This window comes from Triturus cristatus, chromosome 12 (assembly GCF_964204655.1).
Source record: "Triturus cristatus chromosome 12, aTriCri1.1, whole genome shotgun sequence".
Taxonomy (NCBI): Eukaryota; Metazoa; Chordata; class Amphibia; order Caudata; family Salamandridae; genus Triturus; species Triturus cristatus.
In genome coordinates, this window is record NC_140595.1 from 819,433,466 (window position 1) to 819,454,904 (window position 21,439).

At 43.2% G+C, this 21,439-nt stretch overlaps 1 protein-coding gene across 1 annotated transcript in view; it reads left to right on the forward strand.

Moving 5' to 3' along the window:
* Positions 1-21,439, forward strand: part of LOC146782980 (IgGFc-binding protein-like) — a 334,560-nt gene that overhangs the window by 63,900 nt on the left and 249,221 nt on the right. Inside the window, exons 9-11 of the mRNA XM_085639314.1 lie at positions 3,348-3,426; positions 11,058-11,204; positions 19,277-19,536. Of these exons, the coding sequence (XP_085495440.1) occupies positions 3,348-3,426; positions 11,058-11,204; positions 19,277-19,536 (486 nt within the window). The remainder of the gene's footprint in view (positions 1-3,347; positions 3,427-11,057; positions 11,205-19,276; positions 19,537-21,439) is intronic.

Below are 21,439 nucleotides of genomic sequence, written 5' to 3' on the forward strand. Positions count from 1 at the left end.
ACCTGCCCATTGCTGTTTAGGAGCGTGAGGGGAGGGGAAGAAGAGATGACCCCAGCTGTGACAAAGTGGACAGGCAGGAACTCTGCTAGCAGTACCTTTTACCATAACATTATCATAGTGTGCCGCTGCCTTTGATGCTGACATTCTTGTAACAGGAGCCAGCCTGGCAACCTCATGAAGTGTCTTAAGCATAGAACCAGCCTGAGTAGGTTGGGGGGAAGGAGTTGTGAGAAGTTGGCCTGATATATGATGTCACTAATTCTAGTGTACACCTTGTATCTGTCCAAACAACCCTTATGGTGATTGGTTGTAAAGTCAACCTTATAGACCAGCTATCCTAGTGGTAGCATGGACAAGAGCAGTCTTAGGCTAAACTCTGAATGGCATGTGAAGCCAGCTGTGATACCATATATAATCCCTTGAATACCAAATGAAAGGACACCACAACAGATATATCTATAAAATAAAGTATATTTATTCTAGTCAAACCCTCAGCACTCTTTATGAGATTAGAGGTAAGTACAACACAGTCTTATTTAAGCATACCTTAAGTCACACAGGTAAGTAATACAGTTAGGCCCTAGGGGCCACGCAAACCATATACTAAAGAAGTGGTATAAGGACCACTGTCGTGGAAATAGGATAGGCCTAGGCCTAGGGAATCGCTGGGGCTACACTACACTAGCAACAGTTAGGAAGTGGGAGGCCCACGGGATTCAGGTGCAGAGTGGCAACACTCACGCGTGATGTGTATAATCGATAGAAATAGTATAGTTTAGAATTATTAAGATTTAGGACACTTCTGGAGTAACTAGGAAGTCGAGACTTGGAAACTAGACACTTGGATAGTCAATACCCTGATGAGCACCGGAGTACCCAAGTTACCTAGCCCATGGGCTGCGGGTGCATAGGTGTGAACTTGCGTCGGGTTTCGTCGTGGACTCCTATGGATGCCTGAAGGAAAGATGCTGACAGGCAGTCAGTGAAGAGTGTCCGGTGGATCCCAAGCCCGGGATCAAGAAGGAAGGATACCTGCAAGCAGAAGGGACAGAGTCTGGGTCACTAGCCAGTGACCACGTGGAACCTGGCGATGTCGTGAAGGTTGCAGGTGGAGAGGTGAAGCTTGTCGCAGCAGCCACGGGTACCAGGAGATGTCGAGGACAACCAGGACCAGGAGGCGAGCTGTCCCACGAAGGCTCTTGCTGTCGGCGGCGTCGAAGTTGAACTAGGACTCACCAAGCCTTGGCAAGCGGAACCCACGAAGAATGGAGGACTTGCTTCTGTTGCAGACCAGGAAGGTCTGGGGTGCTTCTCTTTTGCAGAGGAGCAGGAGCCAGTCTGGAGGAGCCAAACCAGCAGTGGAAGTTCAGAGGTGTGTCGTCACAAAGGCCGCTAGCCAACGGGCAAGCAACCGGACAGACGCGGCAAGCAGGAAAATGCAGAAGGGCCCCACGCAGGACTCGTGGAGTGTGGGGGGCTGATCTTCGGTGCAGATGGTGCTTGGGGTTGGGGCTTCTCAATCCCTGGTGCACAACTTCGAGGGTGCCTCAGAAGCTGCGCTGGAAGATACTCGCCACTTTTCCCAGGTAGCCGGTCCCACGTCTCTCGTCGTCTCCACGGATCTCAGCTCGGCTGTGGATGTGGATCAGGGTCGGAGAAGTCTGGAAGTCAAGGCTCTGGTCGGGCTCTGCAGTCGGTCCCTCGTAGAACTTCAGCAAAGCAAAGGGTAAGTCTCTTGGTGGTGCCTGTTTGCACAGGGTAGCCACTCCTTGGCTACAAGGGAGATTCTTCAGTCTGCTTCTTTCGTCGAATGTCGAAGGTCCAGAGTTTCTGTTCAAGTTGCAGGTTCAGGATAATCTAATCTCCTGGGGCCCAGCTACCACACTTATACTAATCTAGGGGGCTGGGTTGCCTGCTAGGTCACGCCTTATGGGTGGGACCTGGGAGGGGGGTGGTTACACCCCCTTCCCTTTGTCCAGTTTCGCGCCCGGACTGAGGCTGGAGTGCCCCAGCACCGGTTTGAACTGGACTATGCATGGGACACCTTGTGTGCCCCAGGCAGTGTCTCGTTTCTTTCATCCCTCCCTGCCCCAATACACTAAGGCCTGTCTGGGGTGGTGCTCGCACCTCCCAAGGCAGGAAACCTATTGTCCAAGCCTCCTGTGCCGGGATCACTCCCAGCAGCAGGAGGTCAGACTTGTGTCGTGGCAGCAGCATCCATTTTGTGATGCTGGGGCTCTGGTTAACTTTAACCGGGTAAGTAGGTTTCAACATGCCCTTAAGTTGTGCCAGTGTTGAGTCTGGGAAGCCACGGACCAGAGTGTTTCCACCATTCAGATGCGAGAGTCAGAGGGCTTGAACAGTAGTTCTGAAGTCAGTTTCTGTTTCTTTAGAAGAGAGAACTGGTGCCAGGCCATCTTTGTGTTTTTTTGGCAATGTGTTCCTTCAGGGTGAGGTTGGTGTCCATGGTGAATCCAAGTGTCTTGGCATTTAGTGAAAGTTGGACTTCGAAATCGTCAAGGTTCATGTTATTGAGACGGGTTTATATTATTTCTTCTTTCTTGCTCTTGCTCCTGTTCTAGGCTTTCAAGATCCATAAAAGGTTTTAACCCCAAGAGTAAGGAATGTAAAGAAAGATGTAAAGAAGAGCGTGTAAAGGTGGTAAAGTGATCCCCATAGCAAAGCGGCCACTGTGGCTGCAGATTTGAAGGTGGTCACTCCATGAGCTTTTGTCCCCAAACACCATACCCAGCCCCATGGAGCCCTTACCGGCCATTGAGGATTTTGAGTGGCATCTGAGCGCCTACGTCAGAAGATAAAACTGTTGACAAGGGTGAGCCACTAGGCTGCAGCTGGTTCACGCGCTTTTGCAGTTGGCCTGAAACTGTGCCTGGGACTCTGTGACCCGCATCCCAGAGACTAGTAATGTCATTTACATCTTCATTATTTCCTATGAGCGATTATTGACATTTTGTTTTGATAATTCATATCTCCTAATCCCCTCATCCATTTGTTCTTGTTTTTGTGTTGTTCTATCCATTAAATGTTCTCCTTTTACTAAATAAGTTTGACGCTTTACTGCTTGATTTCTTGATATTGATTTTATTCTGGTACTCCTTAAATACTGGAGGTTAGTTTCTCTGAGGAGAGCATGCTGTTTTTGTGCCACAGCTGCCAGGGTAACGTCCAGATATCTCATTGCAACTTTTCTTACCTAACAAGGCACCTGATTACTAACTTTGTGAGGTTCATATCTTGCCCCCCCCCCACCTTGTTAAAAATCCAGAATCTCATTGGTCTGAGTCTGATTCGCAGCTGTGTACACGCCTGTCCATTTCTGTTCACAGTTCATCATCGAAGGCGTGTTCGGTGAGACCAGGAAGTCGGACCTTGCAGTGGACAGCGTCCAGGTGTACCCATGCGAGGGTAAGGAAACGAAGGCACGGTCGCCCCGTGATGATGGCCAGGCGTTGATATATAGGGCATGGTCGTTTGGTAATCTTCGTCACTGTATTTCCTTCCATGGCCGCTCTCCTGTGTTGGCTCATGAAGTTGGTCTTCCCTCTGTTATCCAAATGATGGCAGAGACAGGGCTGCTGGGCAGCATCATCACAGGGTCATCCTTGCTTAAGCACTCATCTGTAGGCACTGGCCATGGGGAGATGTGCTTCTCAGTGCTAATGTCAGAGGTAGAAGAACTCAGAGGTACATTGTTGGCAAATTATGGAGCACTTGCTTCGAAGTCAATCTCCTTGGCAGCTCCAGATTGTCTAAGTATTGACTTTAACTCTGAGATCTGGTTGACGTTTTGTACAGATGTCCATAAGAGGAATTGGATGTTAAGCAAATATCTGTATTTATTTGCCACGGTACCACTATATATATCCAATATTTCTATTTTCGCGTGATCTAAGTTACACTGCCAGCAATTCCACCCCTTCCTTGTAATTGTAATGTTAATTTGGTTTGTTGTAAAACACATTTTCTCTGTGATCTTTTAGCTTTCTTTGACTTCACTCATTCCTACAACTCTGCTCATTTATGCAAGACATGTATATGTTGTCTCCTCTAGAAAGATTACAATTACTTTCCAATTACCTCGTCACTGTTGATGGAATAGGATGTAATTTCTCTTTATAAGAAGGGCTTTAGCCAATCCTAATTAATATTAATGTCATGATGTCCTGCTTGAGTTTTTCATAATCTTTAAATTATGTTTTCAACCTATATACCTTAAAATTAGGGTTTGAAAATCACTGTCAAGTCTAGAATCCGTCTTCTATCTTTCAATAGTTGCTTATTATGCTATCTCGTTGCACAGATTTGCAAGATATTTAATATTTTTATTTCCACATAAATGTCACCAATATTTGACCTGCCATCTTGTTATTCCTAAGGTTTTGTCAGTTTTGTAATTCCTGTCACAGTGCCTCCTGCATTTCTGTTTAATTAATCCCTTGACAATCCATTATAATTTCTGAGTTTGTTTTAAAAATCAATTCACGCTGTTCTGCACAGCCAGGAGAAAGTGTCAAATATGACTTTAAAAACACAAAATGTAGATCCCTGAAAACGTGAGTCTCACAAACATAAGTTGACAAAGACATTCTGATGCTAAACACTGTTCCTAACTTCTGAAACCACTGAGTTTGAAACAAGCACATCTTCAGGTAAATCGTCAGGTGATGTGGATTGAGATGTATAATGCACCAGGTCCCTAGTTCAGCAGTATTTACTGGAGTGCAATAGATGTCCACATCACTGGTAATCATTCATCATTTAATCATGATATATATTTATAGGTTTTGCTTACATTATTCACATTTCAGTTTACACAGTGTGTACACTCTTACATCCTGAATCGTTTGTGTACAACGCCCTATTCACACCTCTCTTGCGTGGCCATCGGTGTGCACTGGAACTTGCATTACCTATGCCAAGTGAGCCTGTAATACAGGGATCCCTTCAATCGCTTCCCGTGGATTTCTTGATGTTTTAGTCCCCCTCATTCGGTTTGATCAGCCAGTGTTGCACAACTCCGCGTCTAGGGCGCTGTCCGCAGTCCCACCAGCTGCGCAGCAGCCCTCATGCATACTTTGTGTTGCATGCTCGAGGAACTGCTATCCGGGGGACGTCTGTGCTTTCTCTGTGTCCAGTTGGGATGTGGTCTGTAAAGAAGCTTTCATGCCCAAGCAGACCTATATGAGATCATTATTTTATTTTTATGAGGAGTCAAGTGGTAGATTTCTTTAATTTAGTTAAATGGGCAGGTCTCCCGGAACCTCTTGGGTGAGTGAAGAAGTAAGGCATCATATAAAGATCCTGGAGGGTTTCATGGTAGCCTTTCAGCCTTGGCCGAGAGCTCTCCAGTAGCCACCAGAGCTCGTGGTCCACCTTCACTGGTCTCCATCGGTACAGCGTCTCCTCTGGCTGTCCCACTGTCCTGCAGGGTTGCTTCCATGGAGGACAGCTTGGATTACTCGAATCGCATAAATCATCCAGAGAGCATGTCTAACTCAGCCCTCCAGCTGATCCAGGCAGCATCTTTGCCAACATTTTTTCTTCCTGGATTCATTGTGGACATCCCTGGTGGCAGCTTGAAGAGAAGCGACACAGCACCAGTTATGTATGGGTTGGACTGGTCCCAGATCCTTCGTGAACGGGTTCAGGAACCTGCACCAATTAGTTTGTTCCCTTCCCTCCTGGCACTATGGACTGCTGTGCCCAAAACAAACCTTTGTCAATGGAAACCTCCACCTCTTGTTTGCATCTTTTATATATCACAAACTCGACCCGAAGGTATTGGAGCGCTGTACATGAGCACCGTATTTACATGACATATTCAGGCACGGGGAGATTAAGTGATTTGCCCAGAATCACAAGATGTGGACGCGACCTCGAGGCTCGAACCCTGGTTTCCTGCACCAAAGTTGGCAGCGCAGCCGATGGACCAGAGTGTGGAGGTGATGGCAGCCGCCCTAAAAGGGGAAAACTCTTGTCCTGGCGTGTTGAAAAAGGAGTTAGAATTCCTGATGGAAAGGGAGGCAACATTTCCCCTGAGAGTCCTGTCTCAGTTAGATAGGCAAATGCAACTGTGGTGACAGCCTTCACCTCTGGTACAATTGTAATCATTATGACTCATTGGTGCCCTAAGATATCCAGAAGAAGTGTAGATTTAGGCTCAATCTGTGCAAGAAACTGCAAGTCACAAGATGCTGATCTCTTCAATAACTCTACTCTGGCCTTGGACCCTGGCTTCTCCAGGCATCTTTGAACGTGGTGCGTCCACACGTTGTGGTCACGACACAGTCATCGGAGAACAGTGCAAAGACCGAGAAGTTTATGAGATGGATCCAATACATCTGTTCCCTAAAACATACTTGGGATGCGGTGTTTGAGGCATCCAGAGCTCTCCTTTGTGAGGTTAAGGGTGGTGATGTGCATAATGATGCTATCATGGCTCTCTTCTGTCTCAGGAAACAGGAGACAGCCATTGCGACGAACTCTACTAACTGTTAGAGGAACTGTGAGTGAGCGCATGCCATCTCCAAGGATGAGTACCTACTGTACAGAGACATTTCAGGGGTGCTCAGCCAGAGGGCATGCAGTCTCAACGAAACACGAATGAGAGATTAGCAGATCAGTGTTCCACTCCACCTTCTAGCCCTGAGGAAGCACAAAGCTTTACATCTTCACAGTACTCCTGACTCCTGAACAAGCAGTATCACAGCTTCACCTTCTGGCTGGGAACTGGTACCTAAGGGGTGGTGACTCGTTGGGCTGGACTGGCGACCTTCTTCATAGATCTTGAGGGAAGCCCTTCCCTCCTGACCCTGCGTTAGTATAGCACCGCCACGCTGAAGGTAGTCATGCTTCTTTGATTTGTGTTGTAAGCGGCTCTACATCACCTACAGTGGCCCAGGTGAGACCTCCTCCAAGACTACAGCTGCTTGCATCTCCCACTGTTATTCCTTGCAGGCAGGGGCTTTTCATCGAATGTCCATGCCCCATGTATCGGACGGAGTCAAGCGAGCAGTGGTGGCACTCTCCAGGCATGTTCCTGTCAAGCAGCTGTGCATAGAAGCCCTTATACCACCACACTTGATGCACTTTCCCTAGTCCAGGATCAAAAACTTGTGGGCTGGAGTCATTGGCTCCTAAGGCATCTGTGTTGTATTCTATCTATTGCATATTTCTATGTTTGCTTTTACCCACTCAATGCCCTTCTAGTGGAATGCTTCTGCACTATGATGTACTTCGGAATGTTGGGTGCTGGTTGAAGATAAACCACAGTTGTGATGGGGCTGAGCTGCCTGCTGGCTGCTCCTGGTGGGGCTTATTCCAGGATACTTAACATCTTACAATAAATCTACCTGAAATACCTTAATCAGTCTGGACTACATTACTACATCTTTTTGGCGACGAGTTGATCTTACCTACGTTGGCAACTAATGGAATTCAAGTTTCAAGAAGGCAACTAAAGAAGTCAAGTTTCAAGAAGGCAAGAGATTCAAACCTCATCAAACATCAAGCAAAGACTCTGGCTTCAGAGCCCCACCAGTGACCATCACACCGGTCGCCCCAACCTGCACATGCCAGATTCTTTTCCAATATCTCATCAACTTCAAAGAATATTTTCACTTTTTCAACTATCCAACTACTTCAAGAGGGAAGGTAAAAGCAGAGCTTTATTTCTACAATCTTTGTTGTATTTTCAAACTGCTGTGGATGTGCCAGATTCCACTTCACAAGCTTGTCTCAAGTAATGAATGTTCAATCAATGCACAAAAACATTGTGGGTCTATGGATGGTCTGCCTTCAAGCTGTTTTAAAGACATTCAGCATCAAATGAAACAAAGGGAACAAGCACAAAGACAGCGCTGTGTAGTCCCACCGGTATCCTTCACATAGCCCCAGACAAAGTGTGCTGTACTTCATCTCAAGAGGCTACTACATCTAGATGCGTCATAAATGCCGCGCAGAGTGAACCTCAAGTACGCCAAGTCTCTTTTCACACTCTACATTGATGTTGCGCGGACAGAGTTTTCATTTACAGTAAGCTTTTCCTTTTACTTCAAGGATGCTGCGCAGTGTGACTCGTATGTACATTTTCGCAAAAGAAAGACTTTCTAACTTTATTTCTGTGTGCCTAATCGCTGTAAGCACTATTCCAACCGTCCCTACATTGGGATTTCCATAGGGTCACGCATAAGAATGTACATACAGTTTTACGTGGATTGTCCCATTGGAATCTGGTGAGAGGATTTTGCAGAGCAGCGTTGTTTTACTAGCTTTCACTCAGGGGAAAGAAGTCTGTTAATGCCATCGCAGATGTTGTACACAGTCATATACATCCATTTAAATAAACGTCATCCTTATGTACGTCTGGATCGGAACTGCAAGCTCCATGCTGTGTTTTCACCGGTACAAGCAAACATTATGGTGCCAGATGTGAGGACATACAGTATTTCGAGCCTCTGTGGGCAAGGTGAGATGAAATTGTTTGTATTGTGTCTTAAGACTAAGAGAAGTTTAGGCCTCATTTCTGTTGTTTTTCAACCGTCACATTCTCATCCAAACAAACGTAGCACGAGCTCTTGTTAGCGCGCAGTGGCCTACCTGTTTGTTTGAGGACGCGCTGACAGCTCGCGGCACCTTCATCGATGATGCATTGATGATGGGGATTGCTGTGGTAACGTTCAGTCGCACAAGCGTGCATGGAGCCACTCAGCACGGCGTCAGACAGCGTGCCACCATCTTGGAATTGGCGGAGCATGCTGTTTCTTTCGTTCAGTGTTCTTCATTTATGGTACCTCACATTCAACCTGCCAACCACGTGTTTTTTTTTTCAACTTCAGCGGTTTTGATAAAGTTATTCCAAGACAGGAATGCCGGGGTGAGACCATCTCTTTCAAGTCTTCCTTGCTTGTTTCTCTGCTGTGCATCTTCGACAAAGAAAGAACTCGCAAGTTCTTTTTAACTTTCAGCATTGTTCGATGGTTGACAGCCAAGTCATTTGTTGTTTCTAAGCCTCCTCACACTGTGTTATTTACGGAAGGTTCAAGTTGCCTATGGTACCTCACATTCAGCCTTTTGTTTTATAACTGGTTGTGTTCACAGGCCACAACGACTCTAAGGTTCGTCTATTTTTCTGGTTTTCTCCACAGAATTGTTACCTTAGGAGTCTCAAGTCAACCTGCCTCAGAGAAATGTTTGTTGCATGGAAAGTTACCTTTGCGTAGTTTGCTTAGTTAACATTAACATACGTGCAGCTTTTCCTGTAGGAATTGCACATATCAATTTATCTACTCAATTATCAATGTATACGCATGCGTCCAGTATTTCTTGGTATGAAATGTGTATCTCTATCGATTTATCAATTTGCATGTGTTCTAGTTGTTTTCAAAAGGGCAACATTTCAATGGTTATCAATGTATATGCATGCATCCAGTATTTCTGGGTAAGAAATGTGTTTCTCTTTCGTTTCATCAATTTGCATGTATTCTAGTTGTTTTCAAAGGGCAACATTTCAATGGTTTTCAATTTGATTGAGGTTGTCAATATGTGTTGTTGCTTCCTTTCAATTATTCAATGTTTTTCAATGTTTTCAAGGTTGTCGATTTGGGGTTTAACCCTCTCAAGGTTTCATTGGAATTTCTATCGAGCTGCATTTTTTTCAATGTGTAGCCATATTACGAGGTTGTCTCTGTATGGGTTTATATCTCTCTCAAATGTTCAATAATTTTCAATCTAATTTTTAAATGCTGTTTTGCAGGGCGGTGTGGGGGATCTTTTGTTTATTCCTCTGCCTCTCTGTTTGATATTTTCTATTCTCTTTTCCGTTATTTACTGAAGATGGGAATAAGAGTACTGTTTTGTGTTCGTACCTTTAGGTGGTTTCCTCTAAGTATTTATATCTTCCTGTTTCTTTTGTGTATTCATTGGAGAAGGGAAGAAGAGTACCTATCCTCTCAGTTTAACTATTCTTCTTGTTCCTTTTATGTGTTGGTTGGATGAGGGAATAATAGTGTCTATTTATGTGTTTGTACTTTTCGGTTTCACTTCTCATGTTTTATTGTTCTATTTTCTGCATCCTGTTTTGCATTGTGTTCTCAGAGAAGGAATGTGTCTGATTTTATTCTATCACTTCTTTTCTGTGTTTTTCTGCATGCTGTGCATTGGCTTCTGTCGCATCTGTCTGGCCAGTGGGTGTGATAGAGGCTAATGATTGGTACGCTTTCTCCTTCAGGTGTTTCTATGTTTCTATGTTTAGTTTTCTGTTGTGGAAGGAAAGGAGGTATGTTGTATTCTATCTATTGCATATTTCTATGTTTGCTTTTACCCACTCAATGCCCTTCTAGTGGAATGCTTCTGCACTATGATGTACTTCGGAATGTTGGGTGCTGGTTGAAGATAAACCACAGTTGTGATGGGGCTGAGCTGCCTGCTGGCTGCTCCTGGTGGGGCTTATTCCAGGATACTTAACATCTTACAATAAATCTACCTGAAATACCTTAATCAGTCTGGACTACATTACTACAATCTGTCTCCGGCCTCCATCCTTTTCCCCTTACTGTGGAGTTTTTCCACTCTGAAGTAAGAGGACAGAGGCCGTTGTGGGAGTCAGATAACGTTGCATTTGTGATTACTTCGTTACGATTGGTTTTTGTGTGCCCGCACATTTCCTATACCGTCATTTCCGCATTCGGTCAGGCCTATCACACCAATAGCTTGTTTGCGAGAGAGCGCACACTTGTGCGGAAGAGCGGTAATGTCCATCTAAATCTCTGTTCACAAACAACTGACTTCCGGTCCCGCAGCTGGGTGACCGGATTCTCACAGGATGGGAATAGGAGAGACTCTATGGGCCAGGAGTAACCGTTTTCCATAAAGGTAACTTTATACTATCGGTTTGTGGTCTGTATGTCCACTACAACTTCTACAACCCAGTCTGCGGCTTACCTATTGCTTTATATGCAGAGTATATAATGTCATATATGTCATGTATTCAATGATATGCTTAATGGTATTTTTTCTCTTTATTGTTTTGTCAACAGACATTTTTGCAAAATGTGATTTTAACAACAACGAGAAGCCCTTCTGTGACTTTATTCAATCAAAAAAAGATGACGGGGACTGGAGCCGATCCAATGTGACGCACCCGGTAGGGTCGGAAAGCCCTCCGGGGGACTACCCCGATGCAAGTAAGGGATTTAAACTTTGCAACAACCTTTCTGACACGTAATCAATGAACAACAAGGGCAACTTTGCAAGGCATGTCAAATGAGGTGCGGATTCTGGGTAGGAACAGCAATTCATATTAATTGCTGAAAAAAGGAGTAATATGTGGGGCCTCCGCTAGGTGGCGCTGGCACACTACCTTTTCTTGCAGGCTCAGATTGTGTGGTGCAGCAGAGTGTCAATGGGTCACATGGTCTCTGGGCTAACACATCGAACACTTGTCCGTCACACAGTCGACCCATAAGCGTCCCACTCCCTCCCTTCCGTTATCGCCCACTGTCGTAACTGCTCCCAACACCAGCTACCTATAACCCACATCTTCCCAACCATAATTGATGAACATAACTGGCCTCTGCTCAACAAGCTCCTTTCCTTGTTTTCACACCAGTCTCGTAGACTCGACATCTCTCATCGGCTCTATCCCATCTAAGCGTCTCTCTGTTCTCTCAATGCTGCTCCCCCTCATGCCTTGCAGACCCTCTCACTCACACCTTCCAGCATACTGAGACAACCGTCTACCCAGACCCAAATAGACACAATTTCCCCATGACAACTCAGACCTATCCTATCTCCTAGAGAGTTACGCAGCTTCAATTTCCGCTGCCCCATCCTCGTCCCACTGTGGGCTGCCCAATTTCCACCATCATCTAGGACTGCAGTCAAACTCACACACACTATCCCGGTGTACGATCATCCCCTCTTAACTTGATACAAATCCCATTGCCCCTTCCTGAACAGCCAAGTCAGAAAGACAACAGCTTCTCCTTGAACTGCATGCTGCACAATTGTCGATCTGCAATCAAACACGGTCCAGAGATATTGAGACTCGATCCTGGCCCATAATCTCGATATCCTGATAGTGGCTCATCTAACCACACTCTAGACCTTCTACTTCCTCCCAATTATTCCATTCTGCATCAAGTCCGGGAAGATGGACAAGGCAGGGGTCTCACACTCGTTCTTAGAAACTCCCTGACATGCAGGACCCTCCCAATGACTCAATTTCAATCTTTTGAATGCATGTCGATGGAAATGCCCACATCCACTACCTCCAATATCAGACTGATTTACCATTCCCCTGTCAAAACAAGTCCTTCATCGAGGAATGCATGGATCTCTTCACCTCTCAACTTATCAGATCGGACAACTCTATCTTCCTTGGAGACTTCATCCTCTACTGGGGAAATGAGGGTAACAGTCTTGTGGACACTTTTACCTCCTTTCTTAAAGACAATGAAATCCAACAACACTGCCATAGACCTACACAACACAAAGACATCATTCTGAACCCGATAATCTCCAATTTCCCCAATCTACAGTCATACGACCCCATTTTAGTTGACTGGTCTGATCTCATTCATATCCCATTCACCCTCTCTGGCTCTTATACCAAAACATAAGGACAACCCAAGAAAGAGAAAACATGGTTTTGGGACATATCCAACCGTGACACAGAAGCCATAGCCATCATGGCTCTTCCTGCCCTAATCTCAATTACACCCCACCTCGATATTAATGAGGCCACCGACAAATACAACTCCTGCATGGAATCCCTTACCGACAAACGTGCAAATTATCAAGACCAAAACCCTCCAATCCTTGGTTCTCAAAAGAACTTTACAAAGAAAGAAAGCTTATCAGAAAGTGTGAGAAAGAATAGAGACTTGCACCCTTTGACCTGAGTATTAATAAACTTTGCAAAGCGCAAAAACAATACAAAGACTGAATCCTCAGAGCCAAATCCTCTCTAATCAGAGCTCTAGTGAATTCTGCAAAGAACAGACCAAAGCGCCTGTGCAAGGTTCTCGCATTGACTACAAACCCCTCCACCACTTCAGCTCCTGAGAAATCAGAGGCCCGCTGCAACAACTTTGTGGATTTCTGTGATAAAAGTTTTGAGAGACATCCATATCTCGCTACACACCAGTGAATCCTCAGAAATTGAGATTGTACTGTGCAAAGCGTTCTATTCATGTCATCTTTCTCCCCATTTTCTGAATGGAACATACGGCGAACAATCTCAAATATGAAATCCTCTAATTACCTTCAGGACGCCATTCTAGGTTCTATCATCAAATCTCTTGCCACACACCTACTCCCCCTATGGACCAACATGGTCAAGTCCTAACTCCAACAGGGCCTATACCCAGAATGACTAAAAGTGGGTCAAGTCTCCCCTCTCTTGAAAAAACAATCTCTCGATGCTAAGAATTTGAACAACTATCGCCCAGTCTCTACACTCCCGTTTTTAGGCAAAGTCATTGAAAGCTGCGTAGCGTCACAACTCGCTTCACACATTCGATCAAACATCCTTCTAGACACTCTCCAATCGGGCTTCTGCCAGGGCCACGGTATGAAAAACTGCGATCTTCCAAATAGTCAAAGACTACCTTAGAATCCTTGACTCCGGTAACTCCTGCTTCCTGGTCCTCTGGACTTATCCGCTGCATTCGACACTGTCAACCATCTGGATCTCCTTCACACTCTTGAGCAATGCTTGGGATGTGCAGGCACACTCCTCAACTGGTTTTCCTCATACCTAACCACCTGTTCCCAAATTGTGAAAATGGGCAACTTGTTCTCAAGACCAGTTAACATACATCTTGGAGTCCCTCACGGCTCAATTCTCTCCCAAACCCTCTTTAATCTCTACCTAGAAGCACTAGGTGTTATTCTCAGAAACTCTGGGATTGTCTCCCACCTCTACGCCAAAGACACTCACATATACATGAAAATCTCATCCCCTGAAGACGTTGGCCCCCTTTCAATCACGTTCCTAAAGATTCAAAACTGAATGTCTAACTGCCATCTAAAACTCAATCCAACGTAACCAGAATTTCTTTTGATTTCACATGTCAAAACAAAAACCCCAGTAGAGGAAAGGATGTCTAACCTTCCCACCCTGGATGGCTGCCCTGCCATTGTCCAGAGTGACTGATCACTCGGCATCACCCTTGACAATCATCTCAATCTTCACTGACACATCGCAGCCAAGGCTAAAAACACACACCACCACCTTAGGCAGCTTTGGGGCATCGGATAATTGCCTGGCCCAGCAGCAGAGTTTAACTCCTATTAAGCTCCATTTATTTTTAGAAAACCCTTTCCCCCCTCCCCTGGTACCTCCCCGGGTAAAACATCTGCTCCCAAAGAGAACCCATGGCCATCACTCCTCTCTTCCCCTCCCCCCATGTAGCCATTATCCCTAGTCCCTCTTCCCCTCCTCACCCCTCTCCGCTCACTGGCTGGTCCCTATGCCTTCTGAAGCTTTCCTCATGACCTCAGCACCCAGGGCCGGCTTTAGTGCTGTCGGTCCCGGTGTGGCAGTCTTCTTGGGTGCCCCCCCACATGACCTCCACGGATTCCCTCACTGCCACCCTCCAACAGTACCCCTCATCTCTTCCCGCCCCTCTCTCACATGCGTTTCATGTGTTTTATAGCGCTACTCTTACCAGTGTCGGGTGTCAGAGCACTTTACTTCACACATACATTTATACAGAGACAATGAATCATACATATGTAAATCATTCTATAGGACATGTTACATAAGACAATGAGGAATACAAGGTGTAGGAATCGCATGTCACACATACTAGTAGGCAGTATATTTTAAGAATGTTTGATCTGGAGAAGAACAAACTCATAATTTAAAACATACCACAGTAGTTGGGGTTGTCTATATTAATAGGAATGTATTTCTGCCCAAACAAACCTATTTTAGGTACGTTGGGAAAATGGAAGACTGGGGGAAAACATAACTTTCTAACCTATACATTGCCGTTGTAGCCAGCTCTTTGATGACAGTTAATAGGCCACTGTGCTATATTAGGATTGTAACTTATGAACTGCAAGTAACAACAAGATCTCTATGACAAGAGCAGTAACCCAATGAGCTATCCACATAAAATACAGATCTGTATGGTACACGCTCTTTGCATCTGCCATGTCAATCCTCTGTGCTACTTTATGATGAATCAAAACTGGCACTAGTCTAAACTATATATTTATCAGGTACAGTAATCGCCAGCATTATCTAGACATTTCTATTGTTGTCTGTAAAGTGCTGGGTGCACAAGGAACTCTGCAGCAGGTGATATTAAACCGATGAGTTATTTCCTAACTCAGCCCCCCCCCCCCCAAAAAAAACTCATCGGCGGGTGCAACAGTCGCACCGCCCTAAAGCCAGCCCTGTCACCACTCATCACTGGTCCTGTTCACTCAACCTGCGACATTGAGGCCTCCACTGTAGAGCCCAGTACAGTCCAGAATTCCAGTTTATTTATTTATTTATTAAGTTTTATGTTGGCACAGTGTCATCTTTAGAATTGTGTGGGCCCCGGGCGACACATTTTTTAGGGGCCCCTGTTTGAACAACTTTGAATTTTATCACCCATTTTGTGCTTATTCAAGCCCCTTGATGCCAAACAATACAGAATTCTATATCAAAAGACCGACATAGACAGGAGTGAGATAGAAAGTTCACGTTCCCAGGGGCGCCTTGAAGGTGGGGGTCCTGAGCAGTTGCCCACCTTGCTCAGGCCTTGAAACATCTCTGTATTGTCATGACGAAGGCCCAAAGGGGCATCGGAGCACCTCACATGGATGGCAGGCTTTCCCGGCATATCAGGTACCAAAACAATCAATGTTTTTTCAGCCACATAGACATAGGGATGACACTTTCCAGGAGGCGGGGTGCACCATGAGTTCAGTCCAAGAACACTTTCCAAAGGAGTGCCTGTGAACTGCGTTTCCAGAGCTGGGGTGTGTCCACTCTACTCAAACCTTGAGGCAACCCAACATTGAGGGTCCCGACAGGTGACGTATCATTGGATCCAGTAGAGAGGCTCATGTAACCCTAGAGGGGGGAGATCTGTAGGAAGAGGGTCTTCTTGAGGAGGTGGCATTTCATGGGTGCGAAAAGCCTAAAGAAACTAGTTACAGTAGGTGAAGAGCTTTATAATTTAGGAGCGTGGTCTGAGAGTGGCCAACAAGCGGGGATTCCTATGCCAGAGTTACTGGGTCCAAAGGCAGTAATGTCCCTTGCTTCCACCCAATAAAGAGACCCCAGAGACGGCCATTTTTATCCAAGCTCTTTCGGATATTTAGGTGCAGTGCTATGCTCTGTACATACCTTATGCGTTATTGGTCCTACCCCCTTGCCACTCCATAGGCTTTCTGGACGGATCTCTGACAAAATTTCGAAGGTCAGAAAATCGACCTACAAAAATATCGCAACAAAAATATCGATGTCAAGAATATCGACATTCTATCTACAACATGGTAAGTACAAAAATATCGATAATTAAATATCGATGTCAAAAATATCGTTAGTAAAAAATATCGTTTTTTTTTAGTTTAAAAATATATGTAAAATAAACCAAATAATACTCATAAATAAAATAAACATAATTAAATATATTTTATAATATTTAAAATGTATAATTAATATATATAATTTAATAAAGCATTAATTAAACATATACATATAATATATAATATATATACTTACTTAATAATTTGTTTTAATAATAATTTCTGTAACGTATAAATTATTAAATGTTTTTAAAAATTACCAATACATCTATACACATAAAACAATAAATATTAAATAATTACATATAGCAAATCATAATAAATAATTTTAATTTTAATATTTTTTATTATTAATGATATATTACAATAGCTAAAATAATACAAAACATATTAAATATCAGGGACAATAAAACTACTAGTCCAACTCCAACAAAAACAACAGTCAGGAAAATATTGGATAGCGTAGGGCTAAAAATTACTATTTCCACTACAGGGAGTGTAACAGTAGGGAAAGTGTTGTATAGCGTAGGGGCAAAAATTACTATTCCAACTCCAGAGAGTGCAACAGTAGGGAAAACGTTGGATAGCGTAGGGGTAAAAATTACTATTCCATCTCCAAAGAGTGCAACAGTAGGGAAAGCGTTGGATAGCGTAGGGGTAAAAATTACTATTCCAACTCCAGAGAGTACAATAGTAGGGAAAGTATTGGATAGCATAAGGGTAAAAATTACTATTCCCACTCCAGAGAGTGCAACAGTAGGGAAAGTGTTGGATAGCGTAGGGGAAAAAATTACTATTCCAACTCCAGAGAATGCAACAGTAGGGAAACCACTGGATAGCATAGGGGTAAAAATTACTATTCCCACTCCAGTGAGTCCAACAGTAGGGAAAGCGTTGGATATCGTAGGGGTAAAAAATTACTATTCCCACTCCAGTGAGTGCAACAGTAGGGAAAACGCTGGATAGCGTAGGGGTAAAAATTACTATTCCCACTCCAGTAAGTGAAACAGTTGGGAAAGCACTGGATAGCATAGGGGTTCTATGAACATAATAACCAATTAAATAATTTGTTATCAAAAAATAGCATTTTAATAATTTATTTTCAAAATAATTATTATTAAATACCAATAATTTAAACTAAATATTTAAATAAATAACTTTAAATTACATCCCACACTATTTCCCCTGTAACACACAACACACTACAGATACAAAAAACACAATACATTTAACTATCAATTTATCTATTATTTACAAGAAATAATACATTCTTTATAATTAATATAGTTATTAATTTACTAGTTAATACATATTAACTACCAAATTACAATTATTCACCAATTAATTATTAATTAACAATACATTAATTAGCAATAACAACAAATAAAATGAAAACATAAATTATTTATATTTACTATATTTAACTAACTTATAACAATTAATTGCCAATTAATAATTAATTAACAATTAATTAATAATAAATACAAATACATTTTTTTTCCCATTAATTATTTTTATTTAATTACATCCCACCCTATTCCCCTATAAACCCACAACCCACTACACATAAAAATTCACATAATTAATGTAATTATCAATTAATCACTTAATAAAATAAATCACCAATTAATTATTAATTAACAATTAATTAATTAACAATGACAATACATATATATTAATAATAAACTAATTATAACTAATATAATTAACCAATTAATAAAATTAATTTACAATTAATAATTAATTAACAATTAATTAATCATAAATACCAATTAAACAATACATATTAATTCATTAATTATAATTAAATTACTTCCCACCCTATTCCCCTATAAACCCACAACCCACTCTGATACTAAAACGCTAAATTAACTTTAAAATAATTATTAATCTCTAAACATTTATTTTTAAATGTATTAAAATACATTACAATAATCTTTAACATACAAATAAAATACATATTAAAATACATAACAAATTAAAAAAATATCGATATTATTGACATCGATATTTTTGCTTACGATATTACTTACATCTATATTAATTACTTCGATATTATTTACTTCGATATTACTTACCTTGGGATCGATATTCTGTCCATCGATATTCTTGACTTCGATATTCTGTACCTATGATATTAAAAACTCGATATTATTGTAGGTCGATGTTAAAAACTCGATATTTTGTCTGACCACCTTTCTGGACACTTTATTCCTTATACCAGTTATTAGCTGTTTTTTGTTGTCGTGGGAGCCAGCAGACCTCACCAAATGTGGTGTCACGCATAGCTGGCAAGTGCCTAATTTCTAGAATAACATTCTTGTTTAGTAGAATGTTTCAGTGTTGTGTTTGCGGCAGAGGAGTGTGCATTTAGCTCAGCGCAAACATTCTGTTATAGCTTTGGAAGGATGGCTGCTGTGTTCTAAAATGGCTGTTGTGTTCTATGTTGGTTGCTGTGTTCTAAATTGCTTGCTGTGGTATAAAATGGCTGCTGTGTTATAAGATGGCTGCTGTATTCTAAAATAGCTGCTGTGTCCTAAGATGGCTGCTGTGTCCTAAGATGGCTGCTGTGTCCTAAGATGACTGCTGTGTTCAAAGATGGCTGCGATGTTCCTAACCCAGAAAGTTGTCTCCATCCTATTTTAATGTACAAAGGTTATCTACTTTGCCCTTGAGCTGCTGGCAGCCATCTCCTACTAATCATAACATCCTTTTTTCACAGAGGGATATTACATTTACCAGAATGCTAATGACTTTGGACAGAGGGGTTCGACTAAGCTGGAGAGCCGTGAGATTTGCTCAATGTCCGAGTTGTGTGTGGAGTTTTACTACTACATGTATGGATTCGCGGACGCTGAGCTGAGGGTCTTGACAAAGAGTGCCTCCGGGGAACAGGTCATCTGGACCAGGAAAGGCATTCAGAGTAACACATGGCTTCCAGGATCAGTGACTGTGGCGAATGGAACCAAACAGCCCTTGCAGGTAAGACACCAATAACATAAACCTGAGATAACGTTTGCTCATGGCCTTAGAAGCCTACAGAGCCTTCTACAACCAGTTCTTGGATCTACAATCTGCTTTAGATTAGCTGCAGCTGTAAAGCGCCACCCATCCGCATATCTGTTGTAATAGCAGCCAGGCCTTGAACAGAACTTAAATTTCAGAAAGTATGTTTGCTACCACCTGTAAATTAAATGTAACATGATGCAACACCATCCATTTATACTAAAACAGTTGCTGAGTCTTCACTGGTGGGTGGCGAAAAACATTTGTTAAGTTGGTTATTCCTAAGTATTTCATTTCCTCCCTAATGTAGCTACAGGTGGCCTAAATGCTGGCCGGAGCAGTTATCCGGGCATTGTGCACTGTTGGTGTGTTGTACATTAATACTCCTCGCAACATGGTTCCTTGCTGTCATGAAGCCTTTCTTTGTGTTCCCTACTCCTCATTCCTTCCCAAATACCTGCGAGTATTCTAGCTTGTGTACACTGAATGTTCCACAGATGTCAGTTGTTGATCTGGTCAGCTGGTGAAGTGTTCACTCAGCTGTGTCTTAGAATAAAGCTACTGTCTTTACCTGATGAAGTCTACAAGCTGCTTCCTTTACCATTCACTACAATTTGGCGACGAGGATGGGATACGAACCCATGTGTGCAAAGCACAATGGATTAGCACTCACTTAGCTGTGTCTTAGAATAAAGCTACTGTCTTTACCTGATGAAGTCTACGAGCTGCTTCCTTTACCATTTATGACATGGTACCCAGAGCAGACGTCGCCCCAACTCTTTCTCATCCCATGTACTTTCTTTTTCACAGTAGCTAGCAATGCTGAGTAAGTTACTTCCCTGAGTGGACTGTTACTGACCCTGTGCTGTGGATGGCACTAGCTTAAAAGGCACTGCAATCATTTCTTCTTTTAAAACACTGATACAAAGAGGGCACGGATGTCTGGATTATAGGGCTAGAATGAAGGTAGGAAAACAGGGAGCAAGGTAGAGAGAAAGAAATTATAAGTACGCAAATAATTTCTTTTAATCTTTGTAGGAGAACATCCTTTAAAACAAGCTTTACGGCTCTTCTGTTAATAAAATATCTTGAGGCTCCTACAAAGGGCACCTTGGGGGAGTCAGGAGGGTTAGGAATTAAGGGGCTTATTTACAAGCCCCTTGCGCCACCGGCGCGTCACTTTTTTTTCCATGTTAAAAGTGACGCACCAGTGGCGCAAGGGGCTTGTAAATAAGCCCCTAAACTACCAATGGAAGATGCGACCAGCAGAATATGTTAATTGAAAAGCGCAATTCTGTGGTTCAGTTCCTGGGTACCAGAGCACATTTGAACATATCATGCTTGCGCTCATTGGCTGAAGACATGCTCGCTGCCATATGACCAATAGGAATAGGCAGGAAGACTGGGGCCTATTTCTGAACTTTTGTTCTGAGCTTTTTTTTTGCAGCTGACACACTGAGAGTCCCTGCCTACTGCTGCCTTGCACATTGGTCTGATATTCCTGCTGGCAACACTCAGTTGTAAAAAGAACAGGTGATGGACGGAATGCTGAATTAATCAAACATTCACCCCCAGTCACAGATCTGGGTTGAATCCATTGTTTTTTTTGCACCCCACGTCATTTCAGTTTAGACCCAGTCATATGCAAATCAGTCTTGACCCTGCTCCTCATGGGAACAGTCCAGCCAAACTGCATTCTGTTCATCATTTGTTTGTGCAACACTTTTCGCCCAATGTGGGATGGGTATGCCCAGACGTGGGTCCATTGCTCGCTGTGCCACTAGATTCAAGCTAGCCTGGCCCCAGGATGCTTGTTTCCGGTCCAGTGAGGACCTGGCCTGGCAGTTTGGGCTGGACTGTTCCCATGGGGCACAGGGTC